Source organism: Nannobrachium achirus (assembly GCF_963921795.1).
Source record: "Nannobrachium achirus genome assembly, chromosome: 21".
NCBI lineage: Eukaryota > Metazoa > Chordata > Actinopteri > Myctophiformes > Myctophidae > Nannobrachium > Nannobrachium achirus.
The window spans coordinates 30,992,634-31,014,579 of NC_137828.1; the positions used below are offsets into that span (position 1 = coordinate 30,992,634).

The 21,946-nt window shown below is 43.1% G+C and overlaps 1 protein-coding gene across 1 annotated transcript in view; it reads right to left on the reverse strand.

The window, feature by feature from the left end:
* sema5a (sema domain, seven thrombospondin repeats (type 1 and type 1-like), transmembrane domain (TM) and short cytoplasmic domain, (semaphorin) 5A) overlaps window positions 1-21,946 on the reverse strand; it is a gene marked incomplete at both ends in the record, with an annotated part of 185,754 nt that overhangs the window by 77,674 nt on the left and 86,134 nt on the right. The window contains 2 exons of the mRNA XM_080752100.1: window positions 10,806-11,013; window positions 15,169-15,373. Coding sequence (XP_080608226.1) covers window positions 10,806-11,013; window positions 15,169-15,373 — 413 coding nt within the window. The remainder of the gene's footprint in view (window positions 1-10,805; window positions 11,014-15,168; window positions 15,374-21,946) is intronic.

Below are 21,946 nucleotides of genomic sequence, written 5' to 3' on the forward strand. Positions count from 1 at the left end.
GGGCGCGGGGGGAAAGGCAGAAATGCCATAGCGCTCTCACACGCGAGGGTGCGAGCATTATGTTCATCCATGCCTGCAACGCACGTGCGCGCACACACATGCATGGGCGTCACAAGGGGGAGGGGGGGAGTGGGACTGAGTTACTAGGGCCCAAGGTGGAGGGGCCTTAATTATTTTATACTATTGAAAAATAGCAGATATACAAGCTTGTAGATCTGCTATTTTTGAAGTCGTGAAAATGTGTGCAAATCTTTGAATATATGTATTTTTCAAGCGAACATTTGTAACTCAAATTTTGCTTCTGGGGGGTCCCTGGAACTAAATATTTTGAGATAGGGGTCCGTGGCCAAATACCGTACATATCAATTTGGGGGTCCTTCACATGAAAAGGTTTGAGCACCACTGACATAGAAACATAGGGTTTTTAAAAAAAAACTTTTCTAAAAGGATTTACTGTAGAAGACATTTACAGAATCTGGTCAAAAATATTCAAAGACTTGTACACATTTTCATGATTACAGATCTACAAGCTCGCAGCGCAGCACTCGGTGCCACGTACGCTGTGAGCTTGTATATCTGCTATTTTTCAATAGTTAAAGCATTAAATAACGCATAATAATGTGTTCCCAATCTAAATGGGTTAGAACATTCATGGGAGGCCCACAGTGAATCCTTGTACCCAGGGCCCAGAATTTGGTGCGACACCCTTGCGCACACACGCACACGCACATGCATGCACACAAGTGCGCACACAAACACGCATGCACACAGCAGCTGACGTAGTGTCTAGGGGGTAACAATAGCCAGAGAGTTATGGACTATTTCTGTTCAGACGGGGGTATCGCGGGTGACGACAGCAAGGCAAGATGAAAGGGAAAAGGAACAAGCTAATACCTGTCTTTTTAAAGGGCCCGGAGGGAATTACAGCGTCTACATTGCCGGTCACTGAACCACGGGGTCTCTCACACGCCCCGCAGTGAAATACAGAGACAAGCTGTCTAATATTTCAAAATCGTTAAACCCCTTAAGGAAACAGTGACTAGTGAACTCCCCCAGCGAGTGTCAGTCAGCGTCGGTACGGTAGCGGCGTGTCCTCGTCTGTCTTTACTATCCTTTGTCCTTCTCTTTATTGTTCAGCCACCTGTTTTCGAAAAAAATTGTCTGTCTATCTGTGCTTCTGTTCAGGGGCGTCACAAGGGGGGAAAAGTGGGACTGAGTTACTAGGGCCCAAGGTGGAGGGGCCTTAATTATTTTATACTTTAGCTATTGAACAATAGCAGATATACAAGCTCACAGCACAGCACTGAGTGCCGCGCTGCAAGCTTGTAGATCTGCTATTTTTGAAAAGTCGTGAAAATGTGTGCAAATCTTTGAATATACAGTATGTATTTTTTATGCAAACATTTGTAACTCAAGTTTTGCTTCTGGGGGGTCCCTGGAACGAAATATTTTGAGTCTGTGGCCAAATACATATAATTTTGGGGTCCTTCACATGAAAAAGTTTGAGCACCACTGATATAGAAACATAGGTTTTTCAAAAAACCTTACAAGGATTTGAAATATTCAAAGACTTGCACAAAATGTTCACGATTTTTCAAAAATCTACAAGCTCGCAGCACGGCACTCTGTGCCGTGCAGTGAGCTTGTATATCTGCTATTTTTCAGTAGTTAAAGCACAAAATAATGCGTAATAATGCAGTCTAAATGGCTTACAGTTTTTCATGATTGTTAACACACGTTTTTCACTACACTAACGGCTTTTTCAAAACTGCACACACAAAACTGAAAACCTCACACACAAAATGCTAAACCTCACACTCCCTTCTCAAGATGATCACTTTGCCATCAAATCACTTAACTGTGTTCACAAAATGGAACTTGTGTTTTCATTTCACCTGACACTCCCTTCCCAAGATGACTCTTTGCCATAAAATCACTTAACTGTGTTCACAAAATGGAACTCATGTTTTATTTGGTACACACTGCCATATTTTCCAATGACACATACCTTTCATTCAGTACACACAACTAAGCATTTGCTGCACACTACCAAGCAACTACAGCACAATGAAGTGCAAAATTGAAAACACAATCATTGAGATGGAACACACCATATGAATGACATTGACTCTGGAGAATGAGCTATTTCTCCTTTCGTAAAATTACTCAGTGTTGGCCTACTTTTTTTATATAGTCAAACATACAACAGCACACAAATATGCAACCAAAAAGTTTTATTTGGGTGGATGATTTACAGTAGATTTAGGCACCATGCCTCCAGTCAGAGATGGGCACAAAATACAAAAAAGTATTTTTGAAAAAAATCTAAATACTTGGTCAGTACTTGGTCTAATATTGACCAGGATAGTGTCACCAAGATCCTGGTGACACTATCCTGGTATTTGTATCTTTGTAAATCATTTTTTTGTATTTTGTGCCCATCTCTGCCTCCGGTTCCTGTCTCAATGTTCAGTGTGCAACAACTGAACATTGTGTGTAGTGTTTAGACAACAAGGTGATATGTAATTGACATCAGACCTGAATGTGTAGAGTTTTGAATAGTTGTGTTTTGTGTGTTGATACTTTGAGATTTTACGTGAGATGTGTGTGCAACAACTGAACATTGTGTGTAGTGTTTAGACAACAAGGTGAAGTGTAATTGACATGGAGTGTATTGTAGGTTGATGCTTTGAGATTTTACACGAGAAGTGTGTGCAACAACCGAACATTGTGTGTAGTGTATTGTATAGTAGTAGACAATAAGGTGATGTGTAATTGACATCAGAGTGTAAAGAAGGAGAAACCGAGTCTAATCATGAAAAGCGAGAGTGAAGTAGTGCCAAATCAAGTCAAGCTATAGGTACATGAAGTGAAGGTTGTGAAAATTGTGCCAAATTTTACATTTTTGTGTGTTAACAATCATGAAAAACTGTAAACCCCCTCCCCCTATGAAGAACATTCATGGGGGGCCCGCAGTGAATCCTTGTACCCAGGGCCCAGAATTTGGTGCGACGCCCCTGCATGTATCTTTATTGTTCACCCGTCTGTTTTCCAAAAGGTGTCTGCCTGCCTGTGTGTCTGCATCTCTCTGTCTGCATCAATCTGTCTTGCACTCTGGAACACCAAATAACAGTTGAAAGCTTGCGGTAGGCTTGACTTCAAGGAGAGTAACAATGGATGATGAAAGACTATCAAATAACAACAGGCGCCTTTTTTATATAAAGACATTGATCTTACAATCCCTCCTAATAAGAATCTTTATATCTATTTTGACAAGGCCAACACATACAGGTGCGATTCTGTTTTACATGCTAACGTGTGTGTATTTCTTCCTCGGCTGAGAAACCACCGACACAGCAGCCACAACTGCATGTGTTGTCTTTGGCAAATAAAAATACAATAATAATTACATACGTCGATGGAGTGTCTCTCCGGCAGACGGGGAACTCAATTCGAGAACATTGTGTGAGGGAGAGAGGAGCATGTTTGAGTGTGTGAATGAGAGCAATGGAGAGAGTGTATACCGTGTGTGTGTGTGTGTGTGTGTGTGCGTGCGTGTGTGTGTGTGTGTGTGTGTGTGTGTGTGTGTGTGTGTGCGTGCGTGCGTGCGTGCGTGCGTGCGTGCGTGCGTGCGTGAGTGAGTGAGTGAGTGAGTGAGTGAGAGAGAGAGAGAGAGAGAGAGAGAGAGCAAGAGAAACAGGCAGACTGTGAGGCAGAGTTGAGCTCTTGGCACTTGGAGTGGCCCAGACAAAAGCAGATTTTATTAAAGGCTTTTAAATCTCAATGAGAGGCCCCTCGCCGCCGTCACACAGGTCTAACTCCGTCCATAAAAAAGGCCAACTTATGAGCATTAAGCCCAATTCATACTCCAGGCCATGGCGGTACCACATGGCGGTACCACATCTTGTCAAAGATATTATACCATATTATTTTACAAAATACATATCAATTTGAGGGTATTTGACATGAACATGATTGAGAACCACTGGCTTAGGACGTCCTAGACCACTGGTTCCCAAACAGTGGGTCGGGACCCATTTGTGGGTCGCTGACCAATTTTTATGGGTCACGACTCGAGTGAAATTCTTGTCCTACATTTAAAATATATTTATATACTGTATATACTGTATATTTTTTTGTTTTTCAAGAGATAATATTTTTAAATAAAACATTTAAAAATACATGAATATATTTTAAAACAAACCAAATAACCTACAAACTAAATTCCCTAAATAAAAAATAATGCTAATGAACAGATTCACTGCCATTTTCCAATCTTTTTATATGCCCAGAGCGCCATCGACTTAACACAACGCTTGCCATCGCGTCGCCAACACAATACACTATTCACTGCCAAGGCTTTTTCATATAATATTGACCTGATTCTGGAGCGCGTGCACACGGTGTGCGCGCCCACCCCAGTTCATGGCCACGTTACGTGTGTTCTTTCGTGCGGGGAAAACATAATCCATACGGTGAAATTCATGCTTCACCGAGAGAGAGCTGAAATGGACCCGTTGCACGATGTGGGGAGATGGTAGGAAAAAAAGGGGAGAAAACAGCTGTTTTTCCAGCGTGGACACAGTGGCTCTGAATGAGGAAGTGAAACGTGGTCACATTGCTCAGAGCCTGGCTCTCCTACAGTGTGGACGTGTCGCTGCTTGCTCCCGCTTACGCTCGCTTATGCTTACATTCTTCTGCTGATACTGATGTTTTATTTTTCTTTTTTTCTTTGAGAAACTACAAATGGATCCTGGATACTTATAAAACCTCCGGGATTGTTTTTTGCTGTACTGCAATATACTATTTTTTTCACTTGGTGACTGGATACGTGGCATCTAGCTAACTAGCTATCAAGATGGCCGGCCCTACCATTTCAACAGGGGTTTATCAGAAACTGCTTCAGAGGATCGCAGTGCTTGAAACGGAAATATTCCAATTAAAACAAACCCGAAGACTGGATAAACCACTCGCCTGGAATTCCCTTGGTGAAAAGCCAAAGATGAAAGAACGGACGACAGGCAGGACACCCTCCCAAAGTCGTCTTATCACCGACGAATGGCCGGCATTACCCCGGCACAGCGCTGCTTCGACCCCCCTTCATAAATGGACTACTGCCAAGGGGAAAAACGCTGCTAAAAAGACACACAACGTCCAATCTCCACAAACACCAAGTGTGCAGCTGGCTAATAGATTCATGCCACTGGCCGAGGACCAAAGATGCCCCTCCGATGACAGGGGTAGCATCTCCCCTAGCTGGCTAACAGAACAGCTGCTAGAAGCCCCCCGAAGTCCCCCTGTTGACAGAGAGAACGTCCCACCCAGCAGGGTAAGAACCACCTCAGAGACTGATCCTGACATTTTGATTGTGGGCGATGCTGCTTTAAAAGGTGTCAAAAGCATAAGAAAGAGGAAGGCAAAAGTTATTTGTTTTCCCAAAGACACAATCTCTGACATGAATGACAGAATTCTGGATCTTGTCAACAAACACCAAACAGTGAAAACCCTGATCCTACATACTGGCACATGTGACACAGAAGAAAAACAGTCAGAAATCTTAAAGGGGAATTTCAGGGCTCTATTCAACACATTGAGCTCCCTGAACAGCGACATAGAGCTATGCATCAGTGGTCCCCTACTGCCTATGAAAGGCACAGGCGAGAATTTCAGCAGATTGTTCTCTCTGAGCAAATGGCTTTTAGCTGCATGCACTGACAAAAATGTGCATTTTATTGACAACTTCAGTTTTTTCTTCGATAGAAGACACCTCTTCGCAGATGCACGGCAACTAAATAAGCAAGGTGCAAAGTTGTTTATGCAGAATGTTTTCCATGCTCTGACCTTGGCCGGAACACAACAATCCAAAACAACAGATTGTGATGAACAACTCCTATCTGCTACCCACGAAGAATCCATAACAAGAGATGGTGTTATGGTTACTGAATTGCCCCCCTCGGCCGAGGGGGGAACGGCCCTGGCGAACGGAGGAGATTTAAAAACAACAGTTACCATTGTCCCTGCCCTCCCTGACGAGGAACTGCATGTGGACGCCATCTCTGCCAAAGTGAATACAGAGATGGGGTTACTCAGGGAAATGTTTGAAGAGGAAAGTAATGAAGAAGAGTTTTGTGGATTCTCTGCTTCAGCCGTGGCTGGCCCGAACCGTGAGCAAAGTGAACTGGCAACTGACAACGGAGAGTTGACAGAAGAAGAAGAGGGAGCTGGCACAACCGAACAGAGTGAACTGGGAACAGACAATGGAGAGTCAACAGCCATGGACTTAGCCATGACTGGCCCGAACCATGAGTCAACCAATGAGGAAGAACAGGCCCCATCACCCCAATCCTCCTCTTTCTCCCTATCTCCAATGCCTCTTCTAGAATTCACGAATGGAATGAATGAACTCATTAACACTGCGCTAAAAATGACCCCGGCCAGACGCCCGGTCAAAGGCCCGGCGCCACATCCACCACAGGCCAAACGCCCGGCTCCACAACCACCATCCTTGAAAACGACTGAAATTGACCCCGCCGTGCCCCAGAAATCTGTGGCCGGGGTGCTTTCGCCCCCACCCATCCCTCAACGACCACAACGACAGAAGACCCGGGCCTCCCAACTGGACAATACGTTTAGCCGTTGATGTCAGCTGGGTCCGATATTATACCCAGCAACTAACGTATCTGGACCCGAGGCTCCTCTAGGCGCTTTTATTAAGCAGGCTCACAACATTTCTACTGTAATTTCAAATAGAGTGTCCAGGACAAGCAGTGGCTCTGCTAATTTAGCTAATTTAACGTGCATTCCCTGTAGGGGCTATAGTACAGTAAAATGTCATAAAATAAACCTGGCACTTTTTAACATCAGGTCACTTTTAAACAAGCCATCCTCTGTAAATGATATAATCTGTGAAGAAAAATTAGATATCATTTTTTTAACAGAGACATGGCTGGGCTCAGATGGAGCTGTTGCACTAGGCGTTGCCTGTCCACCAAACTATCATTTTATTCAATCAGTGCGAGAAGGAAAAAGAGGCGGAGGCTTGGCATACATTTTCTCCGATATTTTTAAATTCAAGCCCCTGTATTTTGGAAGTTTTTCATCCTTTGAATATCAAGCTAACTTATTTGAGAGTAAATCCTCTGTTCTAATGATTACGATATATCGCCCACCAAAATGTAGCAAATCCTTATTTCTTACAGAAATATCAGAACTTCTATCTATCTGTTCCACGGACTATGAGAGAACCCTTATTGCTGGCGATACAAATCTACATGTAGACATTGTTACAGATCTTATGGCTATGAGTTTTGTACAATTATTGCATTCCCTTGATTTTGTTCAGCATGTTACCGGGCCAACCCACAATCAAGGCCACACTCTTGATGTTGTGATCTCTAAAGGGCTAAATATTTCTATGGACAGAATCATCGCTAAGCCTGACCTATCAGACCATTATTTACTGTGTTTTAATATGACTGTCTCCGATTTAGAAAGAAATAATAGAGAATATACTATAAAAAGGAGATTTTTCGGATCTTCTTCAGCAGAAGAGTTTGCTTGCCATTTTGCATGTTCACCCCCTCTTCCTGATATTAACTCAGTAAATGATATGGTTCACCGTTTTAATCTTAACTTAGAGTCAGCTCTGGATATAGTAGCTCCTATGAAAACTAAAAAGAAACTTAACTCCAAAGTGACACCCTGGATAAACGATCATATACGTTCACTCAAAAAACAATGCCGCAGAGCAGAGCGAGCTTGGAGAAAAAATAAACTAACTATCCACCTACAGATTTTTAAGTCTTCAACAGCCGCCTACAATAAAGCCATGCGTCTGGCTAGGCAGGCCTATTTTTCCGGAATTATTAATGACAATAAGAACAATGCTAGGGTCTTATTCTCTACCATTGAACGCCTTTTAAACCCTCCCCAGTCCTACAAGCAGTCACTACCTGCCTCTAAAGCAAAGTGTAATGAGTTTGCATCCTTCTTTGACAACAAAATTGAGAACATTCGAGCTGGTATTCTGAATAATACTGTCACAAATGCAAATGCGGTTAATGGTGCCATGTGTAAAAGTGTCGATAAATCTAGGGGGAGCCTAGTATCATTTTGTGCAATTGATGAAGAGGAACTTCGTAAAACCATATCGCAAATGACATCATCTTCTTGCTCGCTGGATGCAATACCCACGCCGTTTCTCAAAGAGGTTGTAGACTGTGTTATTGAAGATATCCTAAAAATAGTAAATAGCTCTATACAATCAGGTGTCTTTCCAGACTCACTGAAAACGGCTGTAGTTAAACCCTTACTCAAGAAACCCAACCTTGACCCGTCCGTGCTGGGTAATTATAGACCCATCTCTAATTTACCTTTTCTGGGCAAGGTCCTTGAAAAAATTATCTTTCATCAATTGGATGTGTTTCTGCAGAACAATAAGGTGCACAACAAATTCCAATCCGGCTTCAGGAAAGGACACAGCACAGAAACTGCACTTGTAAAAGTTATTAATGATCTTAGGGTGGCTGCTGACAACAAAGATGTGTCCGTTCTCCTACTGCTGGACCTAACGGCGGCTTTTGACACAATCGACCATACAATTCTAATACAACGTCTCGAACACTGGGTAGGACTGTCTGGGACAGCTCTGTCCTGGTTTTACTCTTACCTAACAGGCAGAAGCTACTTTGTTAATCTAGCTGACCTTGAGTCAAACAAACACAAGATCTGCTCTGGTATTCCACAGGGCTCAATTCTTGGACCTTTATTATTCTCCCTCTATATACTGCCGCTGGGAGAACTTATTTCCGCTCACGGTGTGAATTTCCATTTCTATGCTGATGACACCCAGTTGTACCTTTCGGTGGCTCCGGATGACCCCTGTGCTCTAGACCCATTGCTGACGTGCGTGTCTAGCATAAAATGCTGGATGAGTGAGAACTTTCTCAAGCTAAATGAGGATAAGACAGAAGTTCTCATAATTGGTTCTACTGCCCAAAGAGAATCAATAATAAGTAGACTTGGTAACCTGGCTAAAGAAAGTAACACCTCTGTAAAGAACCTGGGGGTGATCATTGATGCTGAATTAAATTTTAATACACACATTAATCATGTCACGAAGATTGCCTTCTTTCACCTTAGAAATATTGCACGAATTAGAGCTTATCTGTCGCTGAACGATGCAAAAACGCTGATCCACGCTTTCGTTTTCTCTCGGCTGGATTACTGCAACGCACTTCTCTCTGGTCTGCCAAAGAAAACAACTGACAGACTACAACTTGTTCAAAATGCGGCAGCCAGAGTTTTAACTAAAACTAAGATAAGAGAACATATTACTCCAGTCTTAGCGTCGCTACACTGGCTCCCGGTTGTTTTTAGGATTGATTTTAAAATACTTTTACTTGTTTATAAAGCTCTAAATGGTCTGGCACCTTCGTACCTCTATGACTGCCTGCATAGATATGTTCCAACCCGCCCACTCAGGTCCTCTAGTGCAGACCTACTTGAGGCGCCAACAATGAAATATAAAAAATATGGTGAAGCAGCTTTCTGCTTCTACGGACCGACAGCTTGGAATAAACTCCCACTACACCTAAGACAGGCAGCCTCTGTGGATAGCTTTAAAGCACAGCTCAAGACCTATTTCTTTACTCTTGCTTTTAGCTAAATTTTTAAATCCCTGTGCTGCTAATTGACGTCCGCACTGTTCTGAAATTGTTATTTCTCTGCTTAATTGTAATAATTTTAATTATTTATTTTTATTCTGTATTTTTTATTTTATTTTACTGTTTCTCTGTTAAGCACTTGTGCTTCATTTTCTGCTCTGTAAAGCGCTTTGAGCTGCATTTCATGTCATGAAAGGTGCTATACAAATAAAGTTTTATTATTATTATTATTATTATTTATTATTGCGGCCACGTTGCATCATGGGATATGGAGTTTCTTAGGTCACCAGCGCCTGCCGGAGCAGGTGTACACCTGGTTACCATGGTAACCAGCTAACCCGACCACAATCGGGTTAACTCAGCCGTGGTGGAGCACCGTTAACCAGAGTACACACGGCTGTGGCCGGTTTAGGCAAAAGATGTGTTAATTTGACAGATTCTTTTAAGTTAAAGCTATACTGTGTAAGTTGCTCAACTAGTGGTCAGTAGCTCTATAGCAAACCGCGGTCGCGTCCGCGTCTTTCGGCCGTTTTTCGCCGCGGACCGGGCCTCACAACCCCGCGTCTGCCTCCACCTCGCCGAGATCTATCTTTAGAGGGGTCCCTGGTTCCTGTGCGTTCAGGCATTCCGGAGAAACGGACTCCTTCACCCGAGTATATGCTGTTGATTTGTTGAGGCAAGCTACTTCCTGAGTAGTCAGCAAGATGCGCTGTGATTCGCCGGCAGTGTATAACCCTCACTGTGATTGGCCGGTAGTGTATGATGACGTAATTTTTCCGCGAAAACCGGACCCCGGCGAGGATCACAGAAAACATATAAAGAGAAGGCTTTAGAAGCTGAAAATAACGGAGTGGGTGTTCTAAAACTTTAGCGATTTAACAGTTAGGACAATTTTAAGATTTGTTTTACAAAAAAAGTTACATGGTATAACTTTAAGATGTAGTGAAAATAAGCAATCTACAGTACCAGCTCAATTCTTCACTAGTTTGAGTCCAGGGCAAATGTCTAATCTCTCTTTGGGTCTCGACCTGAAAGGGTTGAGAACCACTGTCCTAGACCACTCTTCCACATTGCTCTCCTCTGTGTGTCAGTCCGTGTGTGTGCATCATGTGCGTGTCTGTGTGGGCACGGCATACTCACTCTCTGGTCTTGTGGTAGCTGCACCTCATCAGCGGGATCTTGATGACCTGGTCCCTGACTCCTACGTACAGCTCACTGCGGCTGTGCAGGATCAGCAGGCTCCTGATTGGCTGCCTCTTCCTGAGTGGGAACAACTCGATCTCCTCCAACAGGCAGCTCCCCGCCGACCGGTTGAGAGGGGAGAGCACCTTCCTAATCGTACCGTAGTCTAAGAGGAGAGAGACAAAAAGTCCCCGGTCACACAGAGAAAGGATAATGGTTTAATTTGTCCAAAGGCAGAAGAAAAACATTCTCAAAAAGGGGAGGAGAAAGATTACAATTTACAATTTAGCAGACACTTTTAATCCAAAGCGATTTACAATAAGCAGGTAATACAGCAATATAATAAGCAAGCCAATATGTCAGTACATCAACAACAATACAACAAATGCATAGGAATATCAATCTAGAAAAACAATATCATAGGTAGACTACGCACCTTATCAGTACACATCTTTTTCTAAAACCTAAAAAATTCTATTTAGCTTCATGCGTGGTCATCGAGGGAAGGGGAGTCTTACAGTAGTGCTAAGTATGGGTTTAGGTGGAGTCTGAAGAGGTGAGTCTTCAGTCCAGAAGAAGCTAGGAAGTTGAGGAAGAAAGAGAGTCCGGGAGAGACAGCGCAGACAAAAATGGAGAGAGTAGGTAGGCAGATGCCAAAAAGGGAAGACGGGGAAATGCGTACCTCTGCGAGCTATTCTGAACCCTGTTTGAACCGCAAAGAAATGCTCCCTACTAGTCTAATACTGTGGCTGTGAAATAAGACTGTCAGGAAGACTGGTGGTTCACCAATTAAGACTACGATATCCACACACACACACGCACGCACGCGCGCGCGCGCACGCACGCACGCACGCACGCACGCACGCACGCACGCACGCACGCACGCACGCACGCACGCACGCACGCACGCACACACACACACACACACACACACACACACACACACACACACACACACACACACATCACTGTGTGATTCAACCGCATGGGGCCTGGTGCACTGCTGGAGCACTCGACTTCTGGCCAAGAGTCATTCGTCTTCGGCGACATGCAAGTGATGAAAGTGATAAAACGACATTGTAGTTCTTCTGACAGAGGCGAGTGTCTGATCATTGTCATTCTCAGCATCTCCCGACCTTTCGGTTGGTGTCCTTTCATGAGGAAAAGTCCCCTGTGACCGCATCAGGGGAGAGGGTGGCTGGGTGGGGGGGATTAGGGCAGATTTTCCTCAGGGGGATGGAACTCAAACAAACATCATCAATTATGCATTTTGTCCCCGGGGTGAGGGAAAACTAATGAGGTGCATGTAATGGCAAAGGAGGAAGGGTGAAATTACCAATTCAATTTCAAGTTGGGAAATAAAAGAGTTAAGTTTTTGCCCTTGAGGTGTTTTTTAGTTCGAGGCATATAGTTCTGCCTTTTTGTGCGGAGGAAACAGTATCAATGTTCTCTTGTGTGCCTTAAGTAAGACTCATCTTGGAATAATTGGCTATATATAGAGCAGCACTCTTACAAAAGTTAAGGAAGTTCTCTACGAACCATCCGAGATGCTGCTGTGTGCGTGCGTCTCAGATTACCATGGAGGACTGCAGTCTAAAGCTAGCCCTTGGTGAAAATCAGCTGCAGGTGTAGGCAGTCACAGGGTGCATTCAGGGAATACTATGTTGGAACACCTTAAACATCATTGGGACCTCAAGTAGGGCGATCAAGTACCACAAAAATGGCCCCAATCAGGAGAGTGCTTTTTAGCGCTAATGGCCTATGATTAGATAATGTGTGCTAGCCAGCGCTAATGGGCCTTGGCATGGTTTCAGATGTTTTCATTGGGGCCTGGTTAGTATCCAGAGCACCGGCGGAGGTGGCAGCTCTCCTTCTTTGCTGCATTGATCTCAACATGCATGCAAACGAAACAATAGGAGGGGAATTATTTTACCTCAGTGCCAAGGCCAGAGCTAGTGATCTGGAACAGGTGTGTACATGAGTGTGTCTGTGTGTGTACATACAGGTATGCAGGCACGTGCACACATAGATCAGGGAGTGAGGAAATACAGGGATGGGCGGGAGCGTACTTAGGCATGACCCCGGATGGACTATAGTGTATTCTCGTGTATTCTGGATTAATATATTAAATCTCACTATATATTGTGGGAGTATACAAAACATATTTTCGGGGCAATTATTTATGTACAGTATATTATGAAACTGAAACTTTTTGTCTGTACGGGGACCGTATATAATTTCAACAATCTACAAGGCAATTCAAAACATGCTGCAGCCCAAAAGGTTGATGAATGTCTATCATTAAGTTGATGTTTTCACTGATTGGATCATTTCACCATCTTGCAACGTCGCACGGCATCAGCGTGTGGGACTTTGCTGCACAGAATTTTTATATGCCCACTCAATCAAACCAGGAAAAGGCAAATCTCCCAGCTATAAATGTCATCAGAAGGAAAATGTGCCTACTGAACTAATCTAAATTCAGCATATTGGGCCAGTCTGCTGATCAGCCAGTGCATGGGCCGCTACCTTGGGAATTCAGATGGGATCTTGTGTGTGTGTGTGTGTGTGTGTGTGTGTGTGTGTGTGTGTGTGTGTGTGTGTGTGTGTGTGTGTGTGTGTGTGTGTGTGTGTGTGTGTGCGCGCGCGTGTGTGCGCAAGTCAAAGCGTAGCTGTCCTTTCTATAACTTGTGTTTGGCAGTGTGCATATTCTACGTATGTGTTATTCATTACCGGCATGTCTTCTTTTGACAGACGACTGGTTGCAATTTCATGGTGTTTACAATCTCTTGGCGAGGGACTGAGTGTGAGTGATATGTGGTCTGATGAGTCTGCGTGTGTGTAGCTTGACTGTGTGCGTGTGTGTGCGTGTGTGTGTGTGTGTGTGTGTGTGTGTGTGTGTGTGTGTGTGTGTGTGTGTGTGAGTGCGTGCGTGCGTGCGTGCGTGCGTGCGTGCGTGCGTGCGTGCGTGCGTGCGTGCGTGCGTGCGTGCGCGCGTGCGTGCGTGCGTGTCTGTCTGTCTCAATGTGGTGTGCATGTGTTGTGCATGTGCATGTGGCGTTATATGGTTTGTGTATGTTTGTGTGTGAGTCTCCAGTGCATATGGGAGACACATGGAGGTGCAGTAAAGAGCAATCACATTAGTGTCAGAGGACTTTAAAGTCTCCTCAGGGTTACAGATCTATTGATTTAATTTCCTTTCCTGACACTGCTCTATTCCCTCCCTGTCCCCAGAGCACAGTTCAAGGACTTAAAAAGTCACATAGCGGCACATAGCGCACGCACACGTGCAAGCTTCAAAAAGGCCCACATATATCCAAATTTCAACATTCTTTATGGTAGATTATTTTGGTGACACCAATGGTAACTATCGGTCCTCTTGTTTCTGTTTCGGCTTCTCTCTTCCACATTTGTCACGCATAATTTCCTGTGCATCACATCCTCTGCATATTTTCATATGAGGTGCGAGTGAATGGCTTTGGCTACAGAAACGTCAACTCGAAAAAAGTTTCAAATAATGTAGGATTATCACTGTGAACAAAAAATACATCCACAAAATGAATAACAGTCTGCATAATTTCCGGAAGATAAGCTGTCCATATATTGGATCTATTGACAACTGGCTGACATAATAAAGAGAGAATAAAGAGAGAATCAAACATGCCTAATTGAATACCATTCTTGTTCATCAAATGCTTTTGAGAAGGTCTGTGTTCTGTGGGGGGAGGGAGGTCAAGCGGCTGGGCTAATGTGTGAATGTAATCTACAGTATAAGTATGACAGTTTTTTGTTTGTATGTTTGTTTGTTTGTTTTTAACATTGAGACCGTAAACCGGAAGCTGATGGTCCGTCCTCTATTTTGGCCCGTTGGCTTTCTGTGTAAACACGGCAGCTTACAGACGGAGAACTTATGGATCAATTGAAAAAAAATAAAAGGATTTGAGAAGCTGATGGAATACGCGAACACACCATGCATAGCAGTGTTCGATCACGCACGATGGGAACTGGATTAGCGGCCGCTTTAACAGGTAGGAGAAGCCAGCAGTGAAAGACAGAAAAAACTTTGGGCTCCTCGGCCGTTAACTACGAATGAGTTAATATGCTTTTTTGTATTTGTGTATTCTCGTTTCATTGTTCTTTTTTTATTTTTCTGTATAAACTTGCTTGTGATATTGTTACGTACAAACGTTTTTTTTTATAAGTCTGTTCAGTATTTCTTCAAATGTGTATGTTAAAATCTGAAAAGAAATAAAAAGTATTAATCCCCCAAAAATATACAAGAGTAGATAGTCATTTTGGTTGACACACCGACAGTACGTACCAGTAGCCAGGTATATGATGTGAAAGACCATGTCTTTGCCCTGCACCACGTCCACGGCCACGTGCGTGAAGCGGATGTTGTCCTCCATGAAGTAGGGCACGGGCACCACGGGCTGGACCACCTCGTGCATGAGCAGGAACTTCTGGGCGTCCTGCAGGTTCCTCTCCGTCAGGTTGACGTAGGAGCCGTAGTCGATGGTGCCGCACTGTGAAGTGAAGGCAGATTTGGAAGGTAAAGAATGAAACCGAAAATGATTTAAAGCTTTGACTATTGAGAAACCGTGATTTATTTTGCACGTCTTTGAATATATCTTTTTAAAAGCCAACATTTGAAACACAAAATATATTCCCTGGAACAACATATTTTGAGATGGGGGTCCGCAGCCATATACATGTAATTTTGGGGGGTCCTTGACATGAAAAAGTATGAAAAACCACTGATTTAGAAGAAGGATTTGGAAGACATTTATAGAATCGGGTCAAAAATATTCAAAGACTTGCACAAAATGTTCATTCAAAAAGAGCAGATCTACAAGCTCGCAGCGCTGCACTCGGTACAGGATTTGGAAGGTAAAGAATGAAACAGGGATCATCAAGGGGTACTGTTGTCCCCCCTCCCGGAAAGGGGGGGCCCCGCTGTGGGGGGCCCCCCCGTTGAACGGGACTCGGGAGCAGTCTACTTTGTGTAGGAAAGATTTGAGTGACTGTGAAAGAACTTTTTCCCAAGGTAAGATTAAGACATCATACTTTATATGAACCCTATTATATTAAGCCTAAACGGTTCTGCCGCCATGTAGAACGGTTTTTGAAAAAATGTTTTACTTTAAGAATGAATAATTTCCTGTGAAAAACCAGCATTTTTCGGCCCACGCTATGCGCTGGCAAAAAAAAACAGGGGGGGCCCACGTTGAGGGGGGGCCCACGTGGAGGGGGGGCCCAGGTCTTCGATCTTGACCCCCCCTCCCAGAAATCTGTACGACGGGCCTGCTGGTAATACTATAGTCCACTCATTTTGTATGTCCGTGGCAAAAAGATGATTTTTACCAAAATGTCCACCACAAGCCAACTTGGTGATGACTCCTGGAATGAAACTACTCAACATAAACTTGCCCCTTAGCTTTCTGATCCTACAATATCCAGCAGCCTTTTCTCAAGGCCGTTGACCCTGGAGGCGGAGGGGAGAACGGCTCTAGTGTTTGATGTCTGCGCAGCTACATCACCATGCAGACATTCTGGGAACCTGTTCAGCTTCAAAAATGCATTCATCTTTTAACCTCTGGGGGCAAGCTTGTTTGAATGCCTGAGTAACGGGAAACCAGGCTTGGCTTTGCCCCTTTTATGCAAAATTTCAGCATGCTTCCTGCCATAGGGCCTGCCCTGCACGCTAGGATATCTAACTGTCCACAAATCATGCTGACAGATTTTCATTGCAAATTGCAGATCTGTCTTGAGAGATTACCGTGCGGATAATCTTGGTGCTTTTCGATTTCTTGCTTCCTGCACAGAGAGCGTTGACTGACTGACATCACCATGTATTGAATGTTATATTGACGTTGATTGATTGTTATATTATTGGAGATGGAGATACAGTACGTTTGAAGAACGGCAGAGTGCTCTGAAGTCCGTAGTATCTCAAGATATGTACCGGTAGGAGGGATGAAAAGAGAAACGAATGAAAAGAAGTGTGGTGTGTGGGAGAGAATTATTGTCAGTTTCCTTGCCACCTGCTTGCTTTCTTCATAATCTATTGTATTACAGTGAGGGTGATGTAAGAACACATGACCTGTATGAATGAATGGTTGCTTTTATTTCTTCTTTCATTCATTTACACTATATGCACATTTCTGGTGTTTGATTGGCGCTCGTTCCATGTTCCTTCAACTCAGCAAAATCAGATGAAAATGTCCTTTCAGATCTACGTATATGATTCTCACAACGATAGAAAATAGTACTGCTATTGTAATAAAATCTACTTTCTGAATGTAAAAAATGAAAAAAAAAATAATAATTAAAGAAAAGGAGAATGGTGTAACAACATCAATTGAATCTAAGACGAGGCGAGAAACCCAATTTTACTGAATATAATCCATCCATTCTTCCATACACATTATCTTGCTCAAGCATCTCATACGATTCTTCATTTTCATTCCAGGTCGGCTCATGTCTCATTAAGTGAAATATGCTTGCTTTCAAGCTTTCAGAAACATTCAAAAAATAAAAAAAACAATTTTGCTTGAGGTTATATTTTCCTGGACAAATGTATTTGTATATCACATTTCATACACAGAGGCAATAAAAAGTGGTTTACATAATACATAAAATACATAACAAATAAACTACAATTAAAACACAAAAGCCATTTAAAGTGTGTGTGTGTGTGTGTGTGTGTGTGTGTGTGTGCGTGCGTGCGTGCGTGCGTGCGTGCGTGCGTGCGTGCGTGCGGGCGGGCGTAAACTATGAGTCTGCGACAATGTGGAGAAAACAGAATCATCAGTTACCTCCAAGAGGTACAAGAGCACCCACACATAGGGCAGGTAATTTATCCTCATTGTCGGTTGGAAACCTTGTATGTCCAAAACCGTTTGTTTTGTATTTATCATTTTAAAAATGATTTAGACCAGTGAAAACAGCCGATCTACAAGCACACAATGCTTTTCGCTACTTTTGTGCGACGGCCTTGTATGATGAAGCAGGGCTTTACTTTGCGAAAAAAATTACAAATTTGAACCTTGGAGATACGAGGTTTCTGCCCGACAGTGACGTTATTTTGGTAGGACATGGCCATGTTATTCAGTCATCCCTTCTTTCTAGCAAGTCGACTAAATTGCCTTCCCCTTCTTCACCAAGGTGAGTGGTAAATGGATAAAGATACCCTGTCATTTCTCTTTCTTTTAGACCAGCCAACCAAATGGAGGTAGTGGTGGGTGGAAGAAGAGCTTCGACCGAGCATTAAGCATAATTTCTGCTCTGTCGCAAAATGGCATCGCACACAGACACAGCGTATGAATCAGGCTTTTAAGCCGGCGTTAAGCACCGGCCACAAAGTTCAGGCCTGCTCTGAGAGATGGAGAATGGAGGGCAGAAAATGTACATGTGTTGTGCTTTCAAGATTCAAGAGGGTTTTATTTGTCACTCACCCATATGCCATATTTCGTGGGCAGCAAAATGTTTGTGTAGCATGCTCCACATGTCTGCTAATTTTATTGATATTAGCGGATGCCAAGCAGTTTCCTCCTTATCTGCAGTATGCAGTGGTGGGAAAAGTACTCACATTTTTTTACTTTAGTAAAAGTATCAATACTGCAATTTAGAAGTACTCTGTTACAAGTAAAGGTCTAGAGTTCAAAAACGTACTTGAGTAAAAATACGAAAGTGTAATGTACTCCCATCGCAACGCAGTGTGAGCTTGTAGATCGGCTATTTTCAAATAGCCAAGGTATAAAAGAGTGCTAAAGTGGTTTATTTTTGTTCTATAATATTATAATTTATATCTGCAAAGTAACTACTGTAGTATCTGAAGTTTTCAAATTAATGTAGTGGAGTAAAAGTACAATATTTGGATCCGAGATGTTGTGGAGTAGAATTAAAAGTATTGGAAATTGGAAATACTCAAGTACAAATACCTCAAAATTGTACTTACTGTAAGTACAGTACTTAAATAAATAATAATAAGACATTGGGAGTACAGGTTGGATTGGCAGTTCTGGACAATTGAATATCCATATATGTCCATATAACAATGGACATATCGGTTGGATCTGTGGTTCTGGACAACCGCATATAATGACTCGGCGGAAGGCGCCGCACTCCCTTGAGTCCTTGCCGATGTTGTTCCCATACATGCACTTGACCATGCACTTGACCATATATGGGCATATATATATATAGGATCTGTTGCTCTGGATTACCGGATCTTCATGCCTATATGAGCATATCAGTTTCAGTTTGTTCATGGTTGTCTGAGTCAGAGTGACATGGCCATGGTCCGTGTTGCGACACAATGTGAGCTTGTATTATCAGCTTGTATTGTGGAGCTGATACTGCTCCACAATACAAGCTGATAATACAGAGATATAGAGAGAAAACATAAAAGTCACTGGTATAATAGAGCCCTCCGGGGGTAATTACAGCTAGAAGGCAGGTATTTTGTATGGATTTTTGTCCTAGTTCAGGGCCTTGACAGCCCCAGGAAAAAAAAAAAAACTATTGTTGAATCTTGAATCGTAAGCTTCTACACTATTTTTTTATTTCCCTAGTTTGATCGTTAAGACAATACAGGCCATTCTGTTTGGGGTATTTGACTTTGTAGGTTGCAATGGAGTCTAGAATATTTGTACATATATTATTAAACCAGTTCATTTACTGAATTTTGGAGATGGATGGGGGTATTAGAGGAGGCTAAAAGTCTTGTGATGTATGTCCCTTTTTGTGGGTTGGACCATTAACTGATGGTATAAGATTCACACTTCATAAAACACTTCATAAAACACTTCATAAAGATTAATAAAATCACAGTGCCTAAGGCAGAGGAGGATGGACAACAAACATGAATATTATAGTCCCCGATAAAGAGTACTCTTTCGTGCTGGGCCATGATAACTGATACAAGCTCTGAAAATTCATCAATAAAACCAGAAAGTTTAGGAGGCCTAAATTAAAACACATAAAAGTGGAATCTTACCTTTAATTAAAAAAGGCAAGAATCTCAAATGAAGAGAAGCTACCGAAATCAACTAATGAGCATTTAAAATTGTCTTTATGGATAACTGCAAGACCACCACCACGGCTTGTCCGTCTAGGGAGATCGAAACAGGAGAAATCAGGGCGAGTGGCTGCCTTGAGAGAGACCATGACGACCCAGCCACGACTCAGTGATCTTAGAAAAATCTATTTTGTTAGACATGATAAAATCCTGACAGAACAAACAGGGGTTGAGCATAGGAAGGACAGGGGATCCTGGGGAAGTAATACCAAAGTAGAGGTGGAGAGGTCCAACATTTATACCAGGGGTCTTCAACAGGGGACCAGAGTTACTACAGGGGGTCCTTCAAATATTTGATATATTAACCACTTGAACCCTAGCGTCCATATTCTGAGAACTTTAGCCACAAATAGCAGATCTACAAGCTCACAACACCTCGCAGGCAAAGAGGTTTGGTGTAGAGGGGAAAAAGAGCAGACTAAGTACAGATTGAAAGGTCAAGTTTCTTAAGTATTGCCGGTTCAAGTGGTTAAATATCTGAAAACACAAATTGACATGAATCCAAAATACACTGATGATTGTGCTGTCAAATAATGAAACAATATGGAATCTATGAACAGGTTGTGAGATGCTTCATCTCTCTCTCTCAAGTAAGGGGATTATCTCACATAGTGGAACCACTGCGACAGCTATGCCACCCTCCAGGTAAGCCCTCTCGTTGTTGTTTGAGAACACAGTGTCAGCACCAATTAATCTTGACAATGAATTTGGAGCGGTTTATGCTGTGGGTTATTGCCTGACAATCAGTTGGGGTTTCGCAGCTCCCTGGTATGACGTTTACAGCAGAATGGCTACTGTGTAAATTATGATCATTTACACTACAGTAAACCAGAAAGCTGTAAACCTTTTTGTTTTACATAGGTCGTGTACAGCAGTGGTTCTCAACCTGTGGGTCGGGGACCCAGGGGGGTCCCCAAATTATTTTGGGGGGTCCCCAGATGATTAGCTTAATGTGCAACATTGTTTTCTCACTTGACTCAACAGTAAATAAACCAACATAAAGTGTATAGATAGTAACCATCTGCACATTTCTTAAGTGACAATTTAAGGTCTTTTTAATACGTCTAAAATGACAAATTAAACATTGGCCAAATTGTCAAAATATTAGAGGCAGAAATTGTGAAATTGTTGCAATGCATTTGTAGATCTGCTATTTTCACAATAGAACCGTGTTATACAAAATGTAACTCTTAGTGTTCGTCAGGGTGGGGGGTTCCCGGTTCAAATATGATTATTTTGGGAGTCGCGGCCTGAAATGGTTGAGAACCACTGGTGTACCGTACCAAATATACCCAGGCACACACTGTATACCCATATAACCATGGATGAGCATGTGCAGGATGGCTCTCTTGGGCAGGGCCTCAGGTTTGCAGAGGGGTGGATGGATGGATGGATAGATATCCTTCAGTGGCTATAGCAACAGCCCAGACACTTTATCCAAATCAATGGCTGGCCTTCCCAAGGCTGACAGATGAGAACCTATGGAAGGTTTCCCCTTCGGGACGGGTGACGGATCAGTGCCCTCGCCATAACCGGAGATGGGAAGTTAAAACCCCAAAGGACGGGGAAATGTGACTCGGCTGTGCGTGCAGCCGTGCACACGTGAGTTTACTCTTGGGTGCTCTTCTGTATGTGTTTATACATGTGAGCTGTGCTATGCTGCACTCCATGGTGAGCGAACACAACAACCAGAGATGTATTTCGTCTCCTTCTCATGCAGTGGATGTGAGGCATGTTTGGCACGTTTGGCGTGAGTCTATACAGAAAACAATTTGCACAAGTTTCGAATTGAAACTTGTGCGTGTGGGTGTGTGCGTGTGTATGTGTGTGTGTGTGTGTGCGCGCGTGTGTGCGACAGTGTCCACACATGACTGTGTGACAGACAAGTGTGATGAAGCTCAGATGGTGGCCTGTGGCATCCGTGAGCGTATATGAGTGACTGATGTGTGATTGTCCCAGGCAAGTCAAGGTGAGGGACAGAAACATTATTTGGCCCGGGGCCCGTATGATGCTCAGC